Source organism: Brachyistius frenatus, unplaced genomic scaffold, assembly GCF_029030835.1.
Source record: "Brachyistius frenatus isolate BFR_SWC_R1_liver_20210118 unplaced genomic scaffold, ASM2903083v1 Contig_157, whole genome shotgun sequence".
In the NCBI taxonomy this organism is placed as follows: Eukaryota; Metazoa; Chordata; class Actinopteri; family Embiotocidae; genus Brachyistius; species Brachyistius frenatus.
In genome coordinates, this window is record NW_027210756.1 from 37759 (window position 1) to 57480 (window position 19722).

The 19722-nt window shown below is 39.8% G+C and overlaps 2 protein-coding genes across 4 annotated transcripts; both read left to right on the plus strand.

The window, feature by feature from the left end:
* The first annotated feature begins 1720 nt into the window (after positions 1 to 1720).
* rnf167 (ring finger protein 167) lies at positions 1721 to 7715 on the plus strand. Its single transcript, XM_069716402.1, has 10 exons — positions 1721 to 2103; positions 2925 to 3065; positions 3167 to 3247; positions 3343 to 3480; positions 3556 to 3643; positions 3777 to 3867; positions 4009 to 4114; positions 4537 to 4630; positions 5265 to 5345; positions 5500 to 7715. Exons 2-10 carry the CDS (start codon positions 2961 to 2963, stop codon positions 5913 to 5915), a joined length of 1200 nt encoding a protein of 399 aa, XP_069572503.1. The 5' UTR covers positions 1721 to 2103; positions 2925 to 2960; the 3' UTR covers positions 5916 to 7715.
* Positions 7716 to 11383: 3668 nt separating this feature from the next.
* Positions 11384 to 19549, plus strand: srrt (serrate RNA effector molecule homolog (Arabidopsis)). 3 transcript variants are annotated; one of them, XM_069716398.1, is made up of 20 exons: positions 11384 to 11463; positions 11990 to 12108; positions 12309 to 12437; positions 12521 to 12667; positions 12932 to 13120; positions 14889 to 15058; positions 15232 to 15416; positions 15496 to 15606; positions 15703 to 15862; positions 15989 to 16137; positions 16247 to 16308; positions 16433 to 16511; positions 16940 to 17131; positions 17247 to 17417; positions 17616 to 17769; positions 18223 to 18416; positions 18583 to 18739; positions 18875 to 18967; positions 19056 to 19169; positions 19304 to 19549. In XM_069716398.1, exons 2-19 carry the CDS (start codon positions 11990 to 11992, stop codon positions 19160 to 19162), a joined length of 2568 nt encoding a protein of 855 aa, XP_069572499.1. In that variant the 5' UTR covers positions 11384 to 11463; the 3' UTR covers positions 19163 to 19169; positions 19304 to 19549. The 3 variants fall into 3 exon arrangements, with proteins under 3 accessions (XP_069572499.1, XP_069572498.1, XP_069572500.1); XM_069716397.1 differs by having other exon boundaries at positions 19056 to 19158; XM_069716399.1 differs by lacking the exons at positions 11384 to 11463; positions 11990 to 12108; positions 12309 to 12437; positions 12521 to 12667; positions 12932 to 13120 and adding an exon at positions 13187 to 14375 and having other exon boundaries at positions 19056 to 19158.
* Positions 19550 to 19722: the final 173 nt, after the last annotated feature.

Below are 19722 nucleotides of genomic sequence, written 5' to 3' on the forward strand. Positions count from 1 at the left end.
TTTGGAATTACTGTTTCCAGACTTAGTATGATAGTATATTTATGCATGCCTCCGATGATTAAACCATTTTGATGGCCTTTCTCAGATTCACTGCGAAGGTAAGCTTTACATTATCAGCTCCACTAACGATTAAAGCTCAAAGCCGAGCAAACCTGTTTGATCTGCCCTGAATAGTCTTGCAATATGGCACATAATAACAATTGTTATCGCCATGGACACATTTTAGCCTTTTGTAATTGGTTAATTATCTCTGAAACACATTTTTGTCACTTTATAAAACATCTGAGGATCCATGCAAATGAACTCCAAAACTAACTCAGGACTAATCTCTCAGAAAGAGTGAGCAGAAAATTATAAAGAGGAAAGGACATGGAGTCATCAGTCACCTAATAAAACAATAGAACCACAACAGCAGACATCACATATGCCCTGCAGTGAGATTTCAGTCTTGACATTGGCAGAATTTACTTTACAGGCTCCATGACTCAAGAGTACAAGAGAGATCAGCGTGTGGTCACATCACTGCAAAGAACATTCTGTCCGCACCCTAAACTTCTATTCACTTTACTCAGAAACGTCTTTGTTCATCTCTTCATCATCTCACAAGACAACATGCTGGCAATTGTTTAAAACTGCAACATAGACAAATGCATCAGACAATTGTTGATTTTTAATCTGAAGACTCTGAAGGATCCAGCTGTAGCTTCTTCTTGACTCTTTCAACAGCAACAATTTCCTAGAGAGGAATGGTTTGGTTCTCTGCTGACTAACCTGGAACCACTTTTATTAAGTAAATTATCTCACCAAGGTCATAAAGCATAATGCGCTGACAATTTGCATCTGTACATTTGTGTATGCATCAGTTTGTATACTTATATTTGCATCTGCAACTCTAGTCGTATCACTGAACAATCTTTTCCTCTGGTGATCATCCAGTGTCATTGTACTTTTTGTTTATTCATTTGTAGTTGATTGTTGTTTCATTAAGGCAATCAGACACGATTCATTGGAATTAATTGACAACAGTTAAATCTGTTGATGACTCTACAGAGATCCTGCCACTTGAGGGCAGCACTGTAAGTAGCTATAGTCTGACGACTACAAACTTGTGCATTCGCTATATTTTAAGAAAGTGTGTTGCCTTCTGATGGATGGTGCATGCGTCAGTAACTTTGGCTGCTTTGCAATCTTCGTAAACCGGTTATACTTACTCGTATTCACAGGATTTCATGAAGGAAGATACTCTCTTGCGAGTGGCATGCCTGAGAGACCTGTGAATGCTGATCTGTAGAAAAAAGCCTTGACTGATTGGAACTGGTTTGTCTATGTCTTCTGTACATGTGGCAATTTACTCTGCATTTAGTGTTTCTCTGGAATGCAGCCAAGAATCATTTTGCACGTGAACTCTCTTCTTCAGACTCACTTTATGTAGGCTACTCACTCCGTTATAAAATATTAGAATTTCTGGGTGCAACCAAACCTTAAGATTTCCACCAAAACCTTTCAATTTGGTGCAATTGGGCATTCATGGGACATTTTCAATTAATTTGAACCCCGGGTGGAGCCCAAGAGCTACGGAAAACTGAGAGGGTGCATGGGTTTGTGTGAACATGAGGGCTCCAGAGTTCTCAGTTTATTGCTGTTTGTCTTTCTGGCCGCTGGAGGCGCTGTGGGTCCAGATGCCGTTGAGTCGGTCACCATTTTGCTACAAAGAGGAAGTGGGACGCAAGAAGCAATAACAAACAAACACAGCAGCAGCAGCAAGCTAACAAAATTGTAGCATGTAGGCGGTCGTATTTCCTTAACGTCGGGAAATTATTAGTTTTTATTTCCATAATTACATAATTGTGTACACGGTGTCCAAAAAAAAAAAGGTAGTCTGTCGCGGAGACAATTTAACGAAGCTGTTATCTAACATCTGCTAACACTAGCCAACCACCAGCTAACGTAAAATTAATCCTTCCAGTCTTTGACGCCTTTTTTTTGTGTGGAATAATAAACTTAAAACAACAAAAAAAAACTTTTCCTAAGAAACCCAATTGAGACAACTGGAACAGTTTCAGTCGAATCTTCACGGTGGAGATCTGATCGGGACATCAGGAGGTACGTGGCGGCGCAGCAGCACCACCTTCATGGCTTCAGATCACGTTTTGTTTTGCACATTTAAACCTTTTTTTATTTTTTTATTTATAGCTAAATGCTTATCGCAGTTAACCACTCTGATTGAGCTAATGAATCGCGTGCCGCGGAGGTGGGAGCTGTTAAATGAAGTTGTTGTTCAGGACGTGATGTGAAACGTGAGCGACATAGTTTACAGGTTTATAGCATTGCGACAGAGGCAACTCAACAATAGCAAGATTATTTATTGACTGACTTCCTGTGATCAGCTGCAACAGCAGGAGGTCACGCGTTGATTGGAGATACGGACAGCGTGTTTTTATGTTTGTTAAACAAGTTATTTTAAATCGGGTTAAAAGCTAACCGGTGTCATAAAATGGGCCCTCGTGTGAACATGTCCTAATTATTAAAGTAACTTCTTGACTAGTCGGTCATTGTGTTTGTTTTACTTCGTCTTCATGATACAGTTGTTCTTTAATACAATTTTCTGTTAATACGTGCATTTAAAATCAGCGTAGTTTAGCAGAAACATCTTTGAACAGAAATATATATATATATATATATATATATAGTGTTCAGTTTGCTCTTCTTTTCCGTGACAGTATAGTTGGTGTTAATGCCTGCTGACGACCCACTTCAACTCTTCCTTGTTTACATATCAATGTGCATATTTACACATGTTTACCAACTGAATTGACTGTTTACGTTTGTATATTAATGCCATGCTCTAATTAAAATGCAAGTACAAGCTGTGGTGTTTTCCTTCTGATTGTGTCTTAATTGCTCACTCTTCATCATGACCTTAGTTTTTCACAGGTTAGTGCAACTGTAAGCAACCAAGGATGGCAGACCTTGGTGTCGGGTGTGTTGGGACTCAACTGAGTCTCCTTATGCTGATTTTCTGCGGCGTAATGGTTCCCTCACCCACTGATGCCTATATATATGCTGTAAGTAAAATTGAAGCTTTAACTCAGACTTTAATAAGCTTTATCAATAAATGTAAGTCCTCAAATTCAATACAGTGTGTATTTGTTTTTTGTTTTGGCAGCACTATAGCAACATGACCTCCATGTTGTTTGAGGACCTACCTGCCTTGTTTGGATCTCCTCTTCCTAAGGATGGATTAATGGTGAGTATTGGAGGAAGAGTGCATACAGAAAATCATAGGACTTATCAATCCCTGTAATGATGGTTTTTTTTTTCCCCTCTATTTTTGTATGAAAGGGAGTTTTGGTGGTGTCCCGTCCACTTAATGGCTGTACACCAATGGACCCTCCTCCTCCATTGCCACCGTCTTATGATGCCAACACCACCAAATTTGTCGCCCTCATCAGACGATATGATTGCAATTTTGATTTAAAGGTCAGTCGTGTTTGATATTTAATAATTTGTGTCATCAGTGAATCCATTTGGTCTAATGTAAGGAACTTGTTTCAGGTTTTGCATGCACAGCAAGCTGGATACGATGCTGCAATCGTTCACAACATGTATTCAGAAACTCTGCTCAATATGAACTACAGCAATGGTGATTATTTACAAAATATATATATATATATATATATATACACACAATTTTTTTTTAAAAACTGACACGTCAACGCTATCTTCCTAAGCTCCCCAAAATGTAAATATTATTTTGTGTTTTTCTTCTTCTCCAGAAACTATTGCAGAGCAGATCGAGATCCCCTCTGTTTTCACCAGCTACTATGCTTCCCAAATTCTCAAGAATTTCATAATTCCAGAGCAAGGGTAAGAAAAAAAGAACATTTTTGGAATGAAATATACATAATCATTTTGAAAGTTACAGTAGAATAAACCAACCTTGAACAGTCAGAATTCATTTACACAAACGTTTCTATCTGATGCGTTATTTCTTTTCTCGGCCTGCAGTGCTTATGTCATCCTCAAGCCGGAGTTTGCTTTCCCGCTGTCATACTACCTTATCCCTTTCACTGGAGTTGTTGGCATGATTATTGTTGTGATGTTTGTCGTCTTGGTGAGTATTATATCTGCAACATGATGTCTCTTTGGATGTTTATTCAATATGTAACACATTCTCTAGTCTTTATTAGTGGATTAACTTGGAATTAAAATGGCAAATTTGTTATTGTTTCCTCCCACTTTATTTGGACAATGGGTAATCGAGGCAAGCTTTGTTCCTTTGTATTATAAAATGGTGACCTAATTATATTGCAGCAAAGTTATAGCCAGCTAATTTTCCTCCTTAGGTGGGATATGTATTTACTATACACATATTTATTTAGTTAGTTTGTAGACCTTAAAAACCTATTTTCTTGATCTGTTTCTGAGTTTGAATGGTGGATTCTTACATTAACACGAACAAAAAAGCCACTGGTATGCATGTTGAATGTCAGTCTTGTCTTGCCTTGAGTAACGTTTCCTTCTTGCATTGTTCAGATCATACGATGTGTACAGTACAGAAAAAGAATAAGGAAAAATCGTTTGTCAAAGGATCAACTGAAGCGGATTCCGACTCACCGGTTCACCAAAGGTAACAAGAGTGTATTGTTTTTACTGTGATGTATTGTTTTTCAAAATGATTTTGAAAAAAAACGGTTGCAATGACTGCATTTTCCTTGCACCTGAAGTTGAAAGTTGTAATGTTTTTTCTATCATATGAGAAGTTTCACTGCTCATGCTGAAATGTTTGTGCCGGCGTGTTTTGCAACGAGGTGATTTGAAACTTGCAACTACTTATAATTCTCCAATCTGCACCATTCAGAAATCTGTGCTTCAACAGAATACTCGGGATTTAAATTTATGCCATTAACTTGAAACAGGAGATCTCCCCTGTTTTGTTTAGTGGAATTGGTATCTCCTCTCATCAGCAGAAAAAACACTTAACTATCATGCCCTGACATTCTTAAACTGCCCACTTAAGATTTGACAAGCTGAGTTTGGGCGGACGCTGTCAACCGGCTTGAGTCGATGTGAGCTGGGCCAGTTCACACTGCTGCAACTTTTCCCTGCAACCCTCTAAAACAGTTTTGTCTTGTCGTGAATCTTTGGTCCAAACTGGGGTTTACTCATCTGGTGACTTGAAATTGTTTTTTTTTATAAAAAAAAAAATAAAAAAATCATATTTTTTGTAGATTTAAGTTGATTACTTTTCACACGTATTTCAGGGGATGACTATGATGTGTGTGCCATCTGTCTGGATGAGTATGAAGAAGGAGACAAGCTGCGAGTTTTACCTTGTTCACATGGTAAATATTTTATTTGATATGATGACGATCATATTTTTGTACAGTGTGCACAGCTGTGTTAGCTTTTGAACATGTCTTTATTCATTCATGCATTACAGTCATTTTCCTTTCGGAGGTCTTTCTTAAGTATCTCAAACTTCTTCTTGCTTCTCAGCCTACCACTGCAAGTGTGTTGACCCGTGGCTCACCCAGACCAAGAAGACGTGTCCCGTGTGCAAACAGCGCGTCACCCGGAACAACCTTGAGCACTCCGAGTCTGAGTCTGAGGAAGAAACCGGAGGCCGCGGAGAGGCAGAAGGAAGAGAGGGCGAACCCGACTCGGAGCGCACTCCTCTGCTCCGGCCCTCCAACCCGGGGTCCCCCTCTGGAGTCTATGCAGCCACTACCACGACCACCACTGCCCAGTGCCTCGCCTCCCCTGCACACTGCGACTCCCCCATCGTGGGCTTTGAAGGCTACTACTCCCCGGAGGAGGACACAGACTCAGACAGTGATGACTCGGGAGAAGACAGGCACCACACTGACGACGACACCGCTCAGCTCATTGGTAGGGATCGTGTGGATGTCTGATGGCCGGAACTGAAATGAGATTAAAAAGGGTCTTTCTATCGTCAGACGTGCTGTTATCACACGTCACTTAAAAACAACTTGCAGATTTATGGATAGCGAGACATTTAGGATACTTGCCACGTTTGTTGATTGTAACAGAATCTTTTACCCAGTTAACACAAGGAGGTCTTCTTTTAAGTGTCAAAGCAGATGCAGCACATGCATCGATTAGTTTGACCAAAATCAAATGTTGAGCATCAATCCACTTCAGTACCCACATTCACTCCTGAACTATTTTCTGTAGACCTTCGTGATGCATGTTGTAATTTCTAACTTGATCACGCCACGTGACCTAATCACTCGTGCTGCACAAAATGAATGGGCCATCTAAATGTATTTTTAAATGAGAGTGTGTCTCCTCTAGATGAAACCTGTGTAGCCAAAGTTCTCGTGCTTAAAATTGATCTTCAAGGCTCTCTGTGAGTTTTAAGTGAGATTAGTGCAGTTTGAAGGCTCTATGTTGTCTTAATGATAATTGTTTTATATCCGACAGTCCTTTTTCCCAACTTTGAATCACTTTCTAATGGATTTACAAGTGGAGGGAAAAGTTTTGTCCTCATTTTATGTTTTAATTTGTTCAGTTCTCTTTTGTCACTGTTTAAAATGTACATTTCAGTTTTTTTGAAATATCAGATTTGTTCTAAAATTTAACAGTAAATGACGCTATAATAGAATATTGAATATATGTTATACTTTTCTGCTGTTTTGACATTGTTACTGATAATGCTGCGAACAGTTTAAGAAAACACATTTCTAGCTTTATCCAATTTGTCAAGTTGAACAGACTCAGGTTTCTAGTAAAAATTTAAAGGTCAGTTGGACTTGTAAATCAGTAACAGTGAGGAAATAATAGGTTTTAATCTTGTAAATTGTTTTAAGCCTTTTGTTTTTCTTTAAATCTGTTAAATCTGTAGATTCATAAATATTTAATCGATTTTCTTTTTTCATTTTTATATATAACAGAATGATAACATGATAAATTGTGGGACCCTGGAGGTGTTTTTAGAGCATTGCCTTACATTGGCCTTGAAATCGAAGGGACAAAACTGACACTCCTTGTTCCCTTCTTGTTGAGCTGTATTTGACACTGCTGCTTCAGGAGCGTTTGTCTTGTTCCCTGGTCTGAGAATTTGCTCCACATTAGTTTTGAGCAGGAAGGAGAAAGTCTATGTTCCCACATATTTAGTGCTAGTGATGACCCAGATAGCCAGCATTGTCATGCTTGATTTGCACCTGAAAATTTGGACAAGCTCAACAGCTGTCCAACAAGATATGGTTTGTTCCTCCACTTTTATAAGATGACCTGGGTGAAGGTCATGCTGTTGATTTTAAAGAGCAGTACAAGCAGAAACCTTAAAGTGGACCTATTATGCTTTTCCGTGTTTTGTCATTGTGACCAAAGTTTAAAATAATGCAGTAAATATTTGTAACAATCAAGTGACATCAGTACTCACTTTCTTTATATGGTCATCTGCTCCAGGCAGAGTAATGCAAAGTACAGAATAACATTTTACTACCAACATGAGCACATTTCCAACAAGTACACCTTTTAACAAGAAGCCTGGCTCTGCCCACCTATTGCTCACAGCTTCAGTCTTTGCTGTTGAGCACTGGGTGCAGCTGCTTGGCAGGCCTCCTGGAAGTTAGCCAGTGAAACAGTGGGCTCCTGAGGAGGGGTGCCTTAAAGAGGCAGGAGCTAAAACTTTGAAGTGTAAACAGCAGAATGCTCCTTTATTGGAGTCGCAAACTTAAACAAATAAATTAAAAAAAGAGAGCAAAGTAGGTCCCCTTTAAAAGTTATTTCAGGCAAACTGTTTCACTACTCCAAATAATGCATATTGTTTATGTACACTGTACATTGTTTCAGTACTGTATTGATTATCCAAACCCCACATTCACCTGCAATAGTAGTCAGCGTTTCCTCTGTGGAGATTTTGTATTAGTCCTCGCCCTTTAATTCAGGGTTACTGCCATCTGTCAAAAAAAAAAAAAATTAAAAAACTGCTACGTTTTAAGAATTGTTTTAACAATTAAAATTACATGGCCTACCACAACTTGAACCCTAACTTCTTCAGATGGGGGATAAAAGTTGTCCTGCTCCAAACACCACTTTTTAAACAAAGGTTAGCTGCACAGGATGTATATCAATTTTGTGTCTGAGGAAAAGTTTTCAGTAAATGACCGGCCTTTAAAATCACATTCCTTTTTTTTTATTTGATCGACTCCACGCTATTGAGATTTGATTGGGACTTGTTGGCAATAGTCTGTATTGTAAAATAGAACAGCTGTTTTCCTATTTACAATATGCTTCAAATATCTTTTGTACTGTATATTGTTATTTGCTCTATACTGGATGTCTCAGTTTTATAGACTGTTGACAACAACCAATGAAAAAATGTAACCCCCTCCCCACTTTTTCATTATTCCCTCTCCTTTTTAGAACGTGCCTAGATGACTACACTTAAATAATAGATGTACAGTGTCAAGTATAATTTTCACGTTTAAAGCAGGACTGAGAATCTTGGATGTCTAAGACACAGTTGGTGGAAAGCTGCATTAAATGTATGATTTGTGGAAGTTTAAATGACATTGAAATGGTACTGTGTTGCCATTTGTTTGTTTAGATGAGAAAATCAAAGAGAGGTTTATTGACATGTGATAATTCTTAATAATAAAGCCACTATGAAGAAGATTGTTACCAAAGGAGTTTGTTATTAGTATATATGCTATTATTTTTTATATTTGTACATTTTAAAGATGAGGTCAATGCTAGATAATGATCATTTAGAATATTATAAAATGAAGCATATTAATCTAAAAAAATAGATAGAGATGAAGAGTGGTTTGAGTGAAAATAATTTGTTTTGAAATTGTGGAGAAGAATACAATCTTATTTTAAGTTTTAAGATGGAGTTCATTAACTTTTCACTTTCTGGCCAGAATGTGCTGAGCCATAACAAGTTACAGATGGTTTTATTAATTATAATGAGATACCTTACTTTCTGTAAAAGCACAGCTCACCTAAGAACATGTTCTTTTAATTCGTTGATCCTGTAGCTGTGAACTAATTAGAGCTAGGACACCCTGCTGAATTTGCCCCCTTTCAGGTTTTATTACTTTCATCAGTGAATGATCTGATGGAAAAACACTAAAGCACAATTACAACTTTATATAATTAAACAAAACCGTCTGTATGACCCTGTCACATTTCTACATGTTCAATTTGTCCTGCATTGACTAAAACTGATAGATTATCCATGTTCACATGTTCGTGTTTTAAATTAATGAGCACATTAATTTCGGGGAGTTACTGGAGCTAAATGGTTTAATCAAATACATTTAAACATATTGGTACAATGGCAGCATGTTCTTAATGTGTTCACAGAGCGATATGCAGTTCGCTACTTTTGGATGTAACAGTTCCTCATTAAGACTTCCTGTATTTGATAATCTCAATCTTTTTAAACCTTTTCAGTTTCATCATTTCATGTGGCTCTAATCATGTCCCCTGCTGTGTTGAAGAAAACGCAATTCATACCCGAGCTGAATAACCCTTTTAAAACTCCAGATACCAGGTGGCTGTGTAGGTTAGCCACTGGCTGGATTATGGCATGTGTAACACTAAAGGCCAGCATGCTTCCTTAGGTTTGTTCCATGTGAGCTGAAAAATAAACAATAGTGTGGTGACTAACCCCAACGTCACAGTGTTTCACACTAACCAACCTATAAAAGGTTAAAGAATATAGGAAACATCAAACTTTTCATTTGGTGTGAGCATTTGGAAAACCGAAAAAATTCAAATTACATTACAAAATTTCTCTAAACACCGATTAATGCAGCTGTAATACAAAGATGCTGTCGTCCTCCTCTTTTCCGAGATTTTCTTTCTCGCTCTTCTTGACTGTATCTTTATTTGTGCTGCTGAATTCCAGACAGATCACTCAAGACCACAAAGAGGTAAAGTGCAAACTTTGTGTTTTGTAGTTATTTGACCTTTGCCACCTGACTTTCATCACTGAAATTTCAGCCATAATGATTTATTAAATGTAAAGCTGACATATTTTAACATGTTTTTCTTAAGTGGGTGTGTTTTTCCAACAAATACAGAAAAGTTAATGTAATCTAAAATGCAAAAAGTTTATAGATAAGTGAAAATTAATTCAAAGGAATAATTCAAATGAAGCATAACAAATTTGTCTACAGCTTGACTTTTGAATGTTAAACGACATTAAATTAGTCTCTCCAAAAAGATAAAAACACAGTTCAAGGGTGGTTTTACCCATCCCTGGAATAACCTGCATGTATGTCATAACCAGATTTAGTCTCGTTCTTTTCTTTCTGTTGACACCATGTTTCTGTTGCACAAAGACAATAAACTCTTTATTGTCAGTGCATATCATTGTAATATAATGCACACTTAGAAACTAAGTTGTTCCAAATCCTCTGTTGTCATTATATTGTCAAGTATTGACCTTTAATATTAATAAAATAAATGCTAACAATATTGCACAATATACAGAGGAAATAACACTGTATTGTTGGCTCACATGTTCATAGGGTTTTTTGGATAGTCTTTACCGACAGCGCATGATCGCCACTCCTTTGGAAGCCAATGTTGGACCCGTAGAAGACCAAAACTTCCCACAAGTGGAATCTGCATTAATCTTGGAGGGTGAACTGCAGGCTACTCAAGTTTGGCCACGCGCTATACTGGATTACATGAAGCATCAGTTAAGGTTCAGAGGACGGACAAAGAAAAGCACAAATAAAGGACATATTTGCCAGTTTACTGTATAATGAAAGTAATATTAAATAGTATAACAGATGAATCTATTAAACTTTGCTTTGCATTTGTTCTACAAAACTACTCATTTGCTGTTTAAAAGAATGAGAATATGACTGTCTGTACACATGAAAAAACATGATAAAATTTAAACCTGACGAACAAACTACCTCTTTAAACTAGTCTTTAATTGTGTTCTTTGCCACACTGTTCTCCAAACTCAACTTAGCTTTGACCTCTCCAACTCATATTGTGCTGCCAGACATTTTTTCCACTCCCACTGGTCTTCATTTTGAATTACAGTGAAGATATTAAAGTTTAAAATGAAATACATCAGAATGTTTATAAAATGTGTATGAAATAATGGATGAGAAATCTACAATAGCCTATGTCAATTTGATGCAGTGGAGCAGCCATAAACATTAGGATTCAATTTTAATGAATAGCTAACAATCTATTTAATAATAATAATAATAATAATAATACTATCAAATAATGTGCAATAAAGTTTTTTTTTTTTCTATTTTTGATGTACCAGAAAGAGGAAATAAAAGAGGAAAAGCTGTAGTTTCATATTCTGATTTACACTCCAGACCAGTTGGGGGCGGTAACGTCTCCTTTCATTGTTTGCCGAGCGCAGTACAACATCAGGAAGAAGTCGTGAAGGCGTGAAGGCGAGCAAGAAGGAGACGAGCACGAATATTCTCCAGGCAAACGACCAACGAGGTACCAGAGTTTATTCCGCTGTATAACATTTCTAATCAGCTGAGGTTACATTGACTAGAAAGCAGATGTTCTGTCGCTTAGAATAAGACAGATGTGCAGCGCGAGACCGTCTCGAGCGGTAATGCTTCGCTAGCTCACGCGGCTGGCGTATTAGCTAACGTTAGCCAGCGAGCGAGTAACACTTCAACAATAACTCACATCCTCGGTTTCCGCTCGACGAGCCTCAACTTTATCCACACAAATGTTGCAGGTTTTTTTTTTTTGTTGTTGTTTTTTTTGCATTTGTGGCTCTTTGGTCATTCGGATATAACCGCTCTTCGCTGATAGTAATTGTCGCGCAAGACAAAGACCCACTTGAACGGGACCTGAGACGCGGGCCTCCTGCTTCGTGCACCTGTTTGTGTTTCTCTCCATGTGACCGACTTCTTCCCACTGAGGTCACATTTATGCAATCTGTAATTAATACACAGTTTGTTTTGTTTGTTTTCTAAACCCGCTCCCTCTTCCCGTCTCTGTGGTCGTGGAGATGGGAGACAGTGATGATGAGTACGATCGCAGGAGAAGGGACAAATTCCGACGAGAGAGAAGTGATTACGACCGTTCAAGAGAGCGAGAGGACCGACGGAGAGACGACTGGAACGACAGGTGAGAAATCACTGAGAGGCAAACCTCAGACGACAACAACAACAACAACAACAACAACAACAACCCGTCCTGAGCAGGATTCTGTTGAACCCCGTGCAGCCGTCTCACCTCCAGAAAAACGGCAAAATGCACCTGGACGGCGTCTCGAATTTCTTTCCGGTTCCACGTTTTCTCCTGTTTCTGTGAAATCTCTTCCCCAGGGAGTGGGACCGGGGCAGGGAGCGACGCAGCCGCGGGGAATACCGCGATTACGACAGAGGTCGTAGGGAGAGATTTACGCCACCCAGACACGACATGAGTCCCCAGCAGAAACGCATGAGAAGAGACTGGTGAGATTGGCAGCAACGCTCCTCCGCCATCTCTCGGCCGGCGGCGTCTTTTTCTCGAGCTTGTTTTATCTGTCCCCCGTCAGGGATGACCACGGCGGAGACCCCTACCGTGGGGGCTACGACTTGGGTTATGGTGGTGGAGGAGGGCCCAGCTACGGTCCACCGCAGCACTGGGGCCATCCTGAGCTGCACCTCATGCAACCTCATCAGGGCATCCCCATTCAGGCACGGTGAGAGACCCGATCACGATTCGTTGGAGCTTCAGTTTTAAAGTTAAAAGCTGTTTCACACATCTTTAAGTTGTTTCCCCCCCCAAGTATTATTAATTTTAAAAGATTGTTTCATTTAAATAACATTTTATTAGACACTTACAAGTTATGCAAAGCAAAATCACAGCGTGTTTTTGGTTCTGTCTTGTAACCAACTAACATTTGAAAAGGATTAATTTGTTTAGCCCGTCTGACGCTCCATCCAAACGGTCTCTCTTCCATCAGGCTCGGTAACATCCATGACATGGACTTGGGTCCTCCTCCTCCTATAATGAAGACCTTTAAGGAGTTTCTGGTGTCCTTAGATGACTCCGTAGATGAGACCGAAGCAGTCAAACGCTACAATGAGTACAAGATCGACTTCCGCCGACAACAGATGCAGGATTTCTTTTTGGCTCATAAAGATGAAGAGTGGTACGATCTCAGTTGCCTTTACCAAATAAGCATCAATCATGAGTATTAGTAGGTTTTAATGTAGTTGTACTATACCAGTTTTTTTTTTCATAGATTTATTGTAGTCATCACCAAATGTTTACAATTTGTCTCAATGACTCATTATCTTCATTATTTTAGGTGTAACTGATTTGTGAATAAGAACCTAATAGGTTGGGCCTGGTCCTATGGTGGGTTTGTCCTGGTACATTTGTCATACGTTGTAGCATCATGTTTATTTGATGGCGAAGGATTCAAGTATTTGCGTAAAACAAGAGAGATAATAATATAAAATTTTCACCAAAGACTTTCAACGCGTTGAGATATTTTATCAAATCTCATACTGTTAATTTACACAAATTGATAGCAGGGGAAGCCAGATAACCAGAACCAGAGGGCATTAGGGCAGTTCCACCCACGTACTAGGACCAGGCACACACAGTTAGTTTAGTAATGACTGTTGTGGTGGTACTTGTGGATAAAATTAGAAAATCAATCCAAAGTCAACTTTAGTCTACATGTCTTTAGTTGGTTGTTGTAAGAGTTGCAAATAAAACAAGACCACGAGACTCTGCAAGTCTGACGTGAAATATACCGATTCCATTGTAACATCTCCATTAAGTAAGTCCAGCAAGAAAATGAAAGCATTTATGTCTAAATTCTGTTCCCAGTCACGTAACGGAAATATCGAAGTTTGTTATTTTGTTCAGTTACATGTAGCTTTGATCAAACAGTTGACTCGTTTCATTGGATTGATTTTCTTATTTGACGTAACACAGGATTTACAGTTGTCTACTGTCTGTTAATGCTTATTACACTTATTTCACAGGTATCATGCAAAATTGTTCTGTTTTGACCCATAACCCATTTTTCTTCCCTTCATTTCGACCACTACGTTGACGACGATTTTTTTCAAGATGAGAAAAAGTGGAACTCATCTGCAAGAGTCGGTCTTAGATAGCCAGGGCATGCACTGCGCACAATGCAGTTGCACTTAGACACACAGTTCCAGGAATTTTAGATAGACAACTCAAGTAGTCTCCCGCACACGGAGAATTTTTTTTTCTTGTTTTATGCTTTTTCAACACGATTTTCTTTTTATGTTCGGATCAAATCGAATCCCAAAACCGAATTTGTGTGTATACAGACACACCATTGGGGTGAAGTGGAGCGCATTTTCTCAGAAGAGACCCCCCCCTCTCTGTATTTATTTGTTATTAAACTGGCAGAACAAAAGGTAACTGTAGCCCACTCAATGATAAACATTTTTAATGTTACATTCTGCATATGTGAATGCTTAATTTTATAATCTCTCTGTGTTTTTTTCCTTGTTTTTGGTGAGTTAATCAAACCTTCTAATAAAGTGGAATAATTATCATAATCACAGTCCAAACATGCACACACTGAAAGACCTGACATAAGGAGTAGGCTATACTGAGCACATTACACAAAATTACAATCTTGTCACATAGATAGATACTTGAATTCCACGGACTGAATTTGGCATCTTTACATTTTCTCAACAAACAACAAAACAATCTGGATTTAAAATACATATCATTTGTTGAAAATGTGGTAAACAGAAATTGTAATTTGCAAATCAATCAAATTTCTCAATGCAACTTTTATGACTTTGCAGATGCGACATAAATACATAATATGTATTTGTTCTCTAACTTGTGCAACCCGTTCATCCCAATCCCCATCATTCCCTCCCCACTCTTTTTGTGGACCCCAACTCTGGACACAGGTTCAGGTCCAAGTACCACCCAGACGAGGCCAGCCGACTTAAAGCAGAGGGCCAGAGTGCCCTGCGCAACCGTCTGAATGTCTTTACGTTCCTGATGGAGAATAGCTGGTTTGATAATGTCTGCCTGGACATTGAACAGACTCCAGCCATCATCAAGGTTCTGGATGCAGGTGAGGCCTCAGAAATGTTTAAAAAGCGAAGTATTTATTTCTGTCCACATTGCATTTTTTTTTATTTTTTTAATAATAACAAAGGAATATAAATCCTGGATAGTATGTAAAGATAAGATGCTGTTATTAGTTGTAGCCCGAACCAGTCACCATCTTGTCTTGTTTGCCTTCAGCTGTGATTAAAATGGAAGGAGGGACGGATCACGATCTTCGCATCTTGGACCTGCCGACTGAAGAGGAAGAGGACAGGGAGAAGTCGGCGTCTGTTTCAGGGGGCGCAGAACCTCCCAAGAGAGAAGACCCCAAAACCTCCGCCGGGGACCGCAAACCCTCGGTCGAGAAAGACAAAAATGAGAAGGTATGTGTTGTTCTCCGTCAGTCAGGAAGGACCCGTGACATTACAGTAGCTGTGTTGATGGCGGTGAACTGTGCCACAGGAGGAGAGCGACTCTGCCAGCACAGAAAGGGCTTCTACAGCTGAAGGGGAGGACGTGAAAGAGGAGGCAGAGAAAGAAGCTGCCAAAGAAGACATGCCTGAGCCGAAGAAAGTTAGTGTTGCTCATATTATTGAAGTATTTGTAAATAAGAAACGGAAATGAACCAAACGGTCCTGATTGTTCTCATTATAAAAAAAAAATTTTTAGCCAAGAAGAAAGAGGAAGCGCAGCGGAGACAGCGATGACGAAGGCACCGCCTCAGAGAGTGACTCTGACTCCGATTCAGACTCCAACTCCAACTGCTCCGACAAACCTGCGAAAAAGGAAGAGGTGGAAGAGAAAGATGAGCAAGAAGAGGAGGGTGAAGGTAAGGAATCAAATTCATCACGTCTGATTTTCATTTTCAGAATGAGCATCACGTATACGTTTTCATAATTCATAACCCTGAGAGTTTGCCCGAATAATCTGTTTTTCCCCCCATCTAATGATCCAGAGGAGAAACCAAAGGAGAACTCTGAGGAGGACAAGAAAGAAGAAAAGAAGCCCAAAGATGACTCTCCCCGACCGCGGCCTCTCCACAGGACCTGCTCTCTGTTCATGAGGAGCATCGCTCCCACTATTTCCAAGGCTGAGATTATCGCTGTGAGTTGAACAAAAGAAACGGTGTTAATGGCTCCAGAGTTCACGTAGAATCCCTCGGAGCAATGAAACGTTTGTGTCAATATCTCCATCCGTTTTCTTTTTCTCTCAGCTGTGTCGGCGATACCCCGGGTTTCTGCGTGTTTGCTTGTCTGACCCACATCCGGAGCGCAGGTTGGTTCAAAATGAAAACGCATTCTTTTAATTTGCTGCTCTAAAATGTCGTTTGTTGCATTCACATTGTGTGACTTGATAAATTACAGACAATTACACACAACGTTGAAACGTGCTGTTGCAGGTTTTTCAGGCGTTGCTGGGTGACGTTTGACCGTAGCGTCAACATCAAAGAAGTCTGTTGGAACCTTCAGAACATTCGAGTAAGTGTCGCTGTCTTAGATATTGACACTCGTTAGCTTTTTTTTTTGCAGCTTGGTAGGTGTTACAGATGGCTCCAGTGAGTTTGTGTCTTAAGTGACGCAGCCAAAGTTGTGGTTGATAATCTGTTTTATTGTAAATGAGTTACCTTTCTATATATATATTTTTTTTTCACGAGTGGTTTTGAATATGTTCGGCATATTGTGTTGCTGCAATCAGCCTTTCTGTTCTCACTTCAAATGCATGCCTCATCACTACTCTAGACTGCATTGTTGTTTCTCCTCTTTTTCAATTTGTGATGAAATCCCTGACTATCTTTGTCAGTGATTTAGAGCCACAGTGAAAGACTTTTTGCTTTTATTACCTCCTGTAATCTCCCAAATCGCAGTCAGGGCCATTAATGGTCCGCTTTCCTCTCTCCACTTCCCAGCTGCGAGACTGTGAACTGGCACCAGGGGTGAACAGGGACCTGGCTCGGAGGGTGCGTAACGTTAATGGCATCACTCAGCACAAGCAGGTGCTCCGCAATGACATCAAGCTGGCTGCCAAGCTCATTCATGCCTTGGATGATAAAGGGGACCTGTGGAGCATCAAGTCTCGGGAAGAAGGGCAGAGCACCGAGGTATCGTGTCGATTCGCATGCATTTTGTCACGTGTGCACATTTGAATAGATTGTTCTCGGTTGATATTGCCTTCAGTCAGAGTTACTCATTTATGTCCGGTTTGTGATTTCAAAGCTGCCGGTTCAGAACCCCATCTTGAAGAATATTACTGATTACCTGATAGAGGAGGTGAGTGCAGAGGAAGAGGAGCTGCTGGGCTCTGGCAGCGGAATGGATACTGAGGAGAGCGCCAAGGAAGGAAACCCTGCCGAGACCACCGTGGAGAGGGATGACAAACTAGCCAAGGTCTGACTTTTGCGATTATAAGTACAGTTATGAATTTTCATGCGGCACATATTTCATCTGATTGTTCTCTGCCCTCTCTTTGGAAAGCATGACTTGTCTTCTTGTGTATTTGATGTACCAGGCCTGTCATTTAGATAAGTGGCTAAACTTGGCCAATTCAGTCTTTGTAAAGTTTTTTTGCCGTATATCTTGTTTCAGGTTTTGGACCGTCTGCTCTTGTATCTGCGTATTGTACATTCGATTGACTACTACAACACGTGTGAATACCCCAGCGAGGATGAAATGCCCAATCGCTGTGGCATGATCCACGTACGTGGACCCATTCCTCCAAACCGCATCACACATGGAGAAGGTCAGTGTGTTTCCTTTTTTTTTTTTTTTTTTTTTTTTTAATTATGCAGCACAAAGCAGTGCTCTGGAATGAGAAGAAATAAATTGGATGGCTGCACAGTAGTGGAAACGGATGCAAAATAAGTGTTCCCACGTAAATGCATTTTAACTATTGTCTTTGCTACTTAAACATGAGCTGTGCTTAGTCTAGTTTTCGGTCACATTATTTTGACCACAGGATCTTATGGCAATATACAGCTGTATTTTAACAGCTTAAACACAGCTTAAATGGCAGACTAGTTTTCGGATGGACCTTTTGAACTTGACACTCGACACAAAATACGTTTTGTGTAATAACAGTGGCTGAACGACTTAAGGTTCATATTGAGTTTCTAATGAACTACGGCTTTAAAAATTCTTATAACCATGTCACACCTTTTGTAACCTCTCGCATTTTCCTGGTAATTTTAAACAGTGCAACAGTGGCAGAAGATGACGGAGGAGAAGTTGAGTCCTCTGCTTAGTTTAAAAGAAATCCTGTCTGAGGACGAGGCAGCGAAGATGGGTCGCAAGGATCCTGAAGAGGAGGTGGAGAAATTTGTGTCCGCTAACACTCAAGAGCTGGGAAAGGACAAATGGCTGTGCCCTCTGAGCGGCAAGAAATTTAAGGTAAGGGCTTGTAAAGCAAAGTATTCTGGCCTGTACAACATAATATAATGCTGTGATGGGATTTGAATCAGTTCAAAGGTGTGTTTTGATGGTTTCTTTGTTGTGCTGCAGAACTATTAAAGGACATGTGCTTTGCCTATATTTTTCTTCTCAAATCAATTTATAGGGTCCAGAATTTGTACGGAAGCACATCCTGAACAAACACGGTGACAAAATTGAAGAAGTGAAAAAGGAGGTGGCGTTTTTCAACACTTTCCTGATGGACGCGAAGAGACCGTCGCTGCCTGAGATTAAACTTCCTCCTCTCCCAGGCCCAGGTCAAGGTCAGCACAATATATATAACCAACTCGTATACTCAGAATAAATGATCAGCAGAGACGGACAGTATAAATATATTGGTGCGCTTTGGTTTAAAAATGGAAATAACGAATTATTTTTGTTTGTTTTTTCTCCCACAGGTTTGCTTTCTCCCACCATGCCATTTCCTCCTCAGGGTCCCCAGGGTCCAATGGGCTTTGCACAGCCTCGGCCTCCTCTGATGGGCTATGGTGGTACGTTGTGCCTGTACTTTTTCTTATACCGAGAGTGAAAATATGTTTTTTTTTGTATTATTTATTATTGTTTATTCCTTGTTTACAGCGGGTGGGCCTCCTTACCCTCCCAACCAGTATGGAGGAGGCAGAGGCAACTATGACAACTTCCGTGGACAAGGTGGCTACCTGGGGAAGCCGCGCAACATCAGGTGAGACCACTGTACGTGTGATTTCTATTTTGCTACAAGCTGTTTCTACTCTCTGCTATTGGGGAATTTTAAAACCTTGTTTTTAAGATCATTTCTGTTTCTCTTTCCTGATTATTTGTCTTTCTTGCACCTTCAACCATCTCAGAATGTCACGCGGTGATCCACGCAACATCATTGAGTATCGTGACCTGGATGCACCAGATGATATGGACTTCTTTTAGGAGTATCACTTGGTCCTTTCAGTCTTCACTTTTTACCAGTGTTGTCTCCCGCCTTCTTTTTGTAGTAGCTAGATTATTTCCCTTACATTATTCATTTTGTAATTATTGTGCAACTACACTTCTGTACGGCTGTAAACTGGTCCCTCAATAAAGTTGTGATTTAAATTGCATTATGTATTACATTTCATTTCAATCAAATTGTATGTGACTTTAGGAAGACCATTCAGATTGAAAGGATAAGATATGGAAGAAGCGAGCAACCCGGGAAGCTCGTCCCGGACGCTCCATATCGACCAGGCTGTTAAAAAAAAAAAAAACTTAGAATAAAGGTTAAAAATGCACT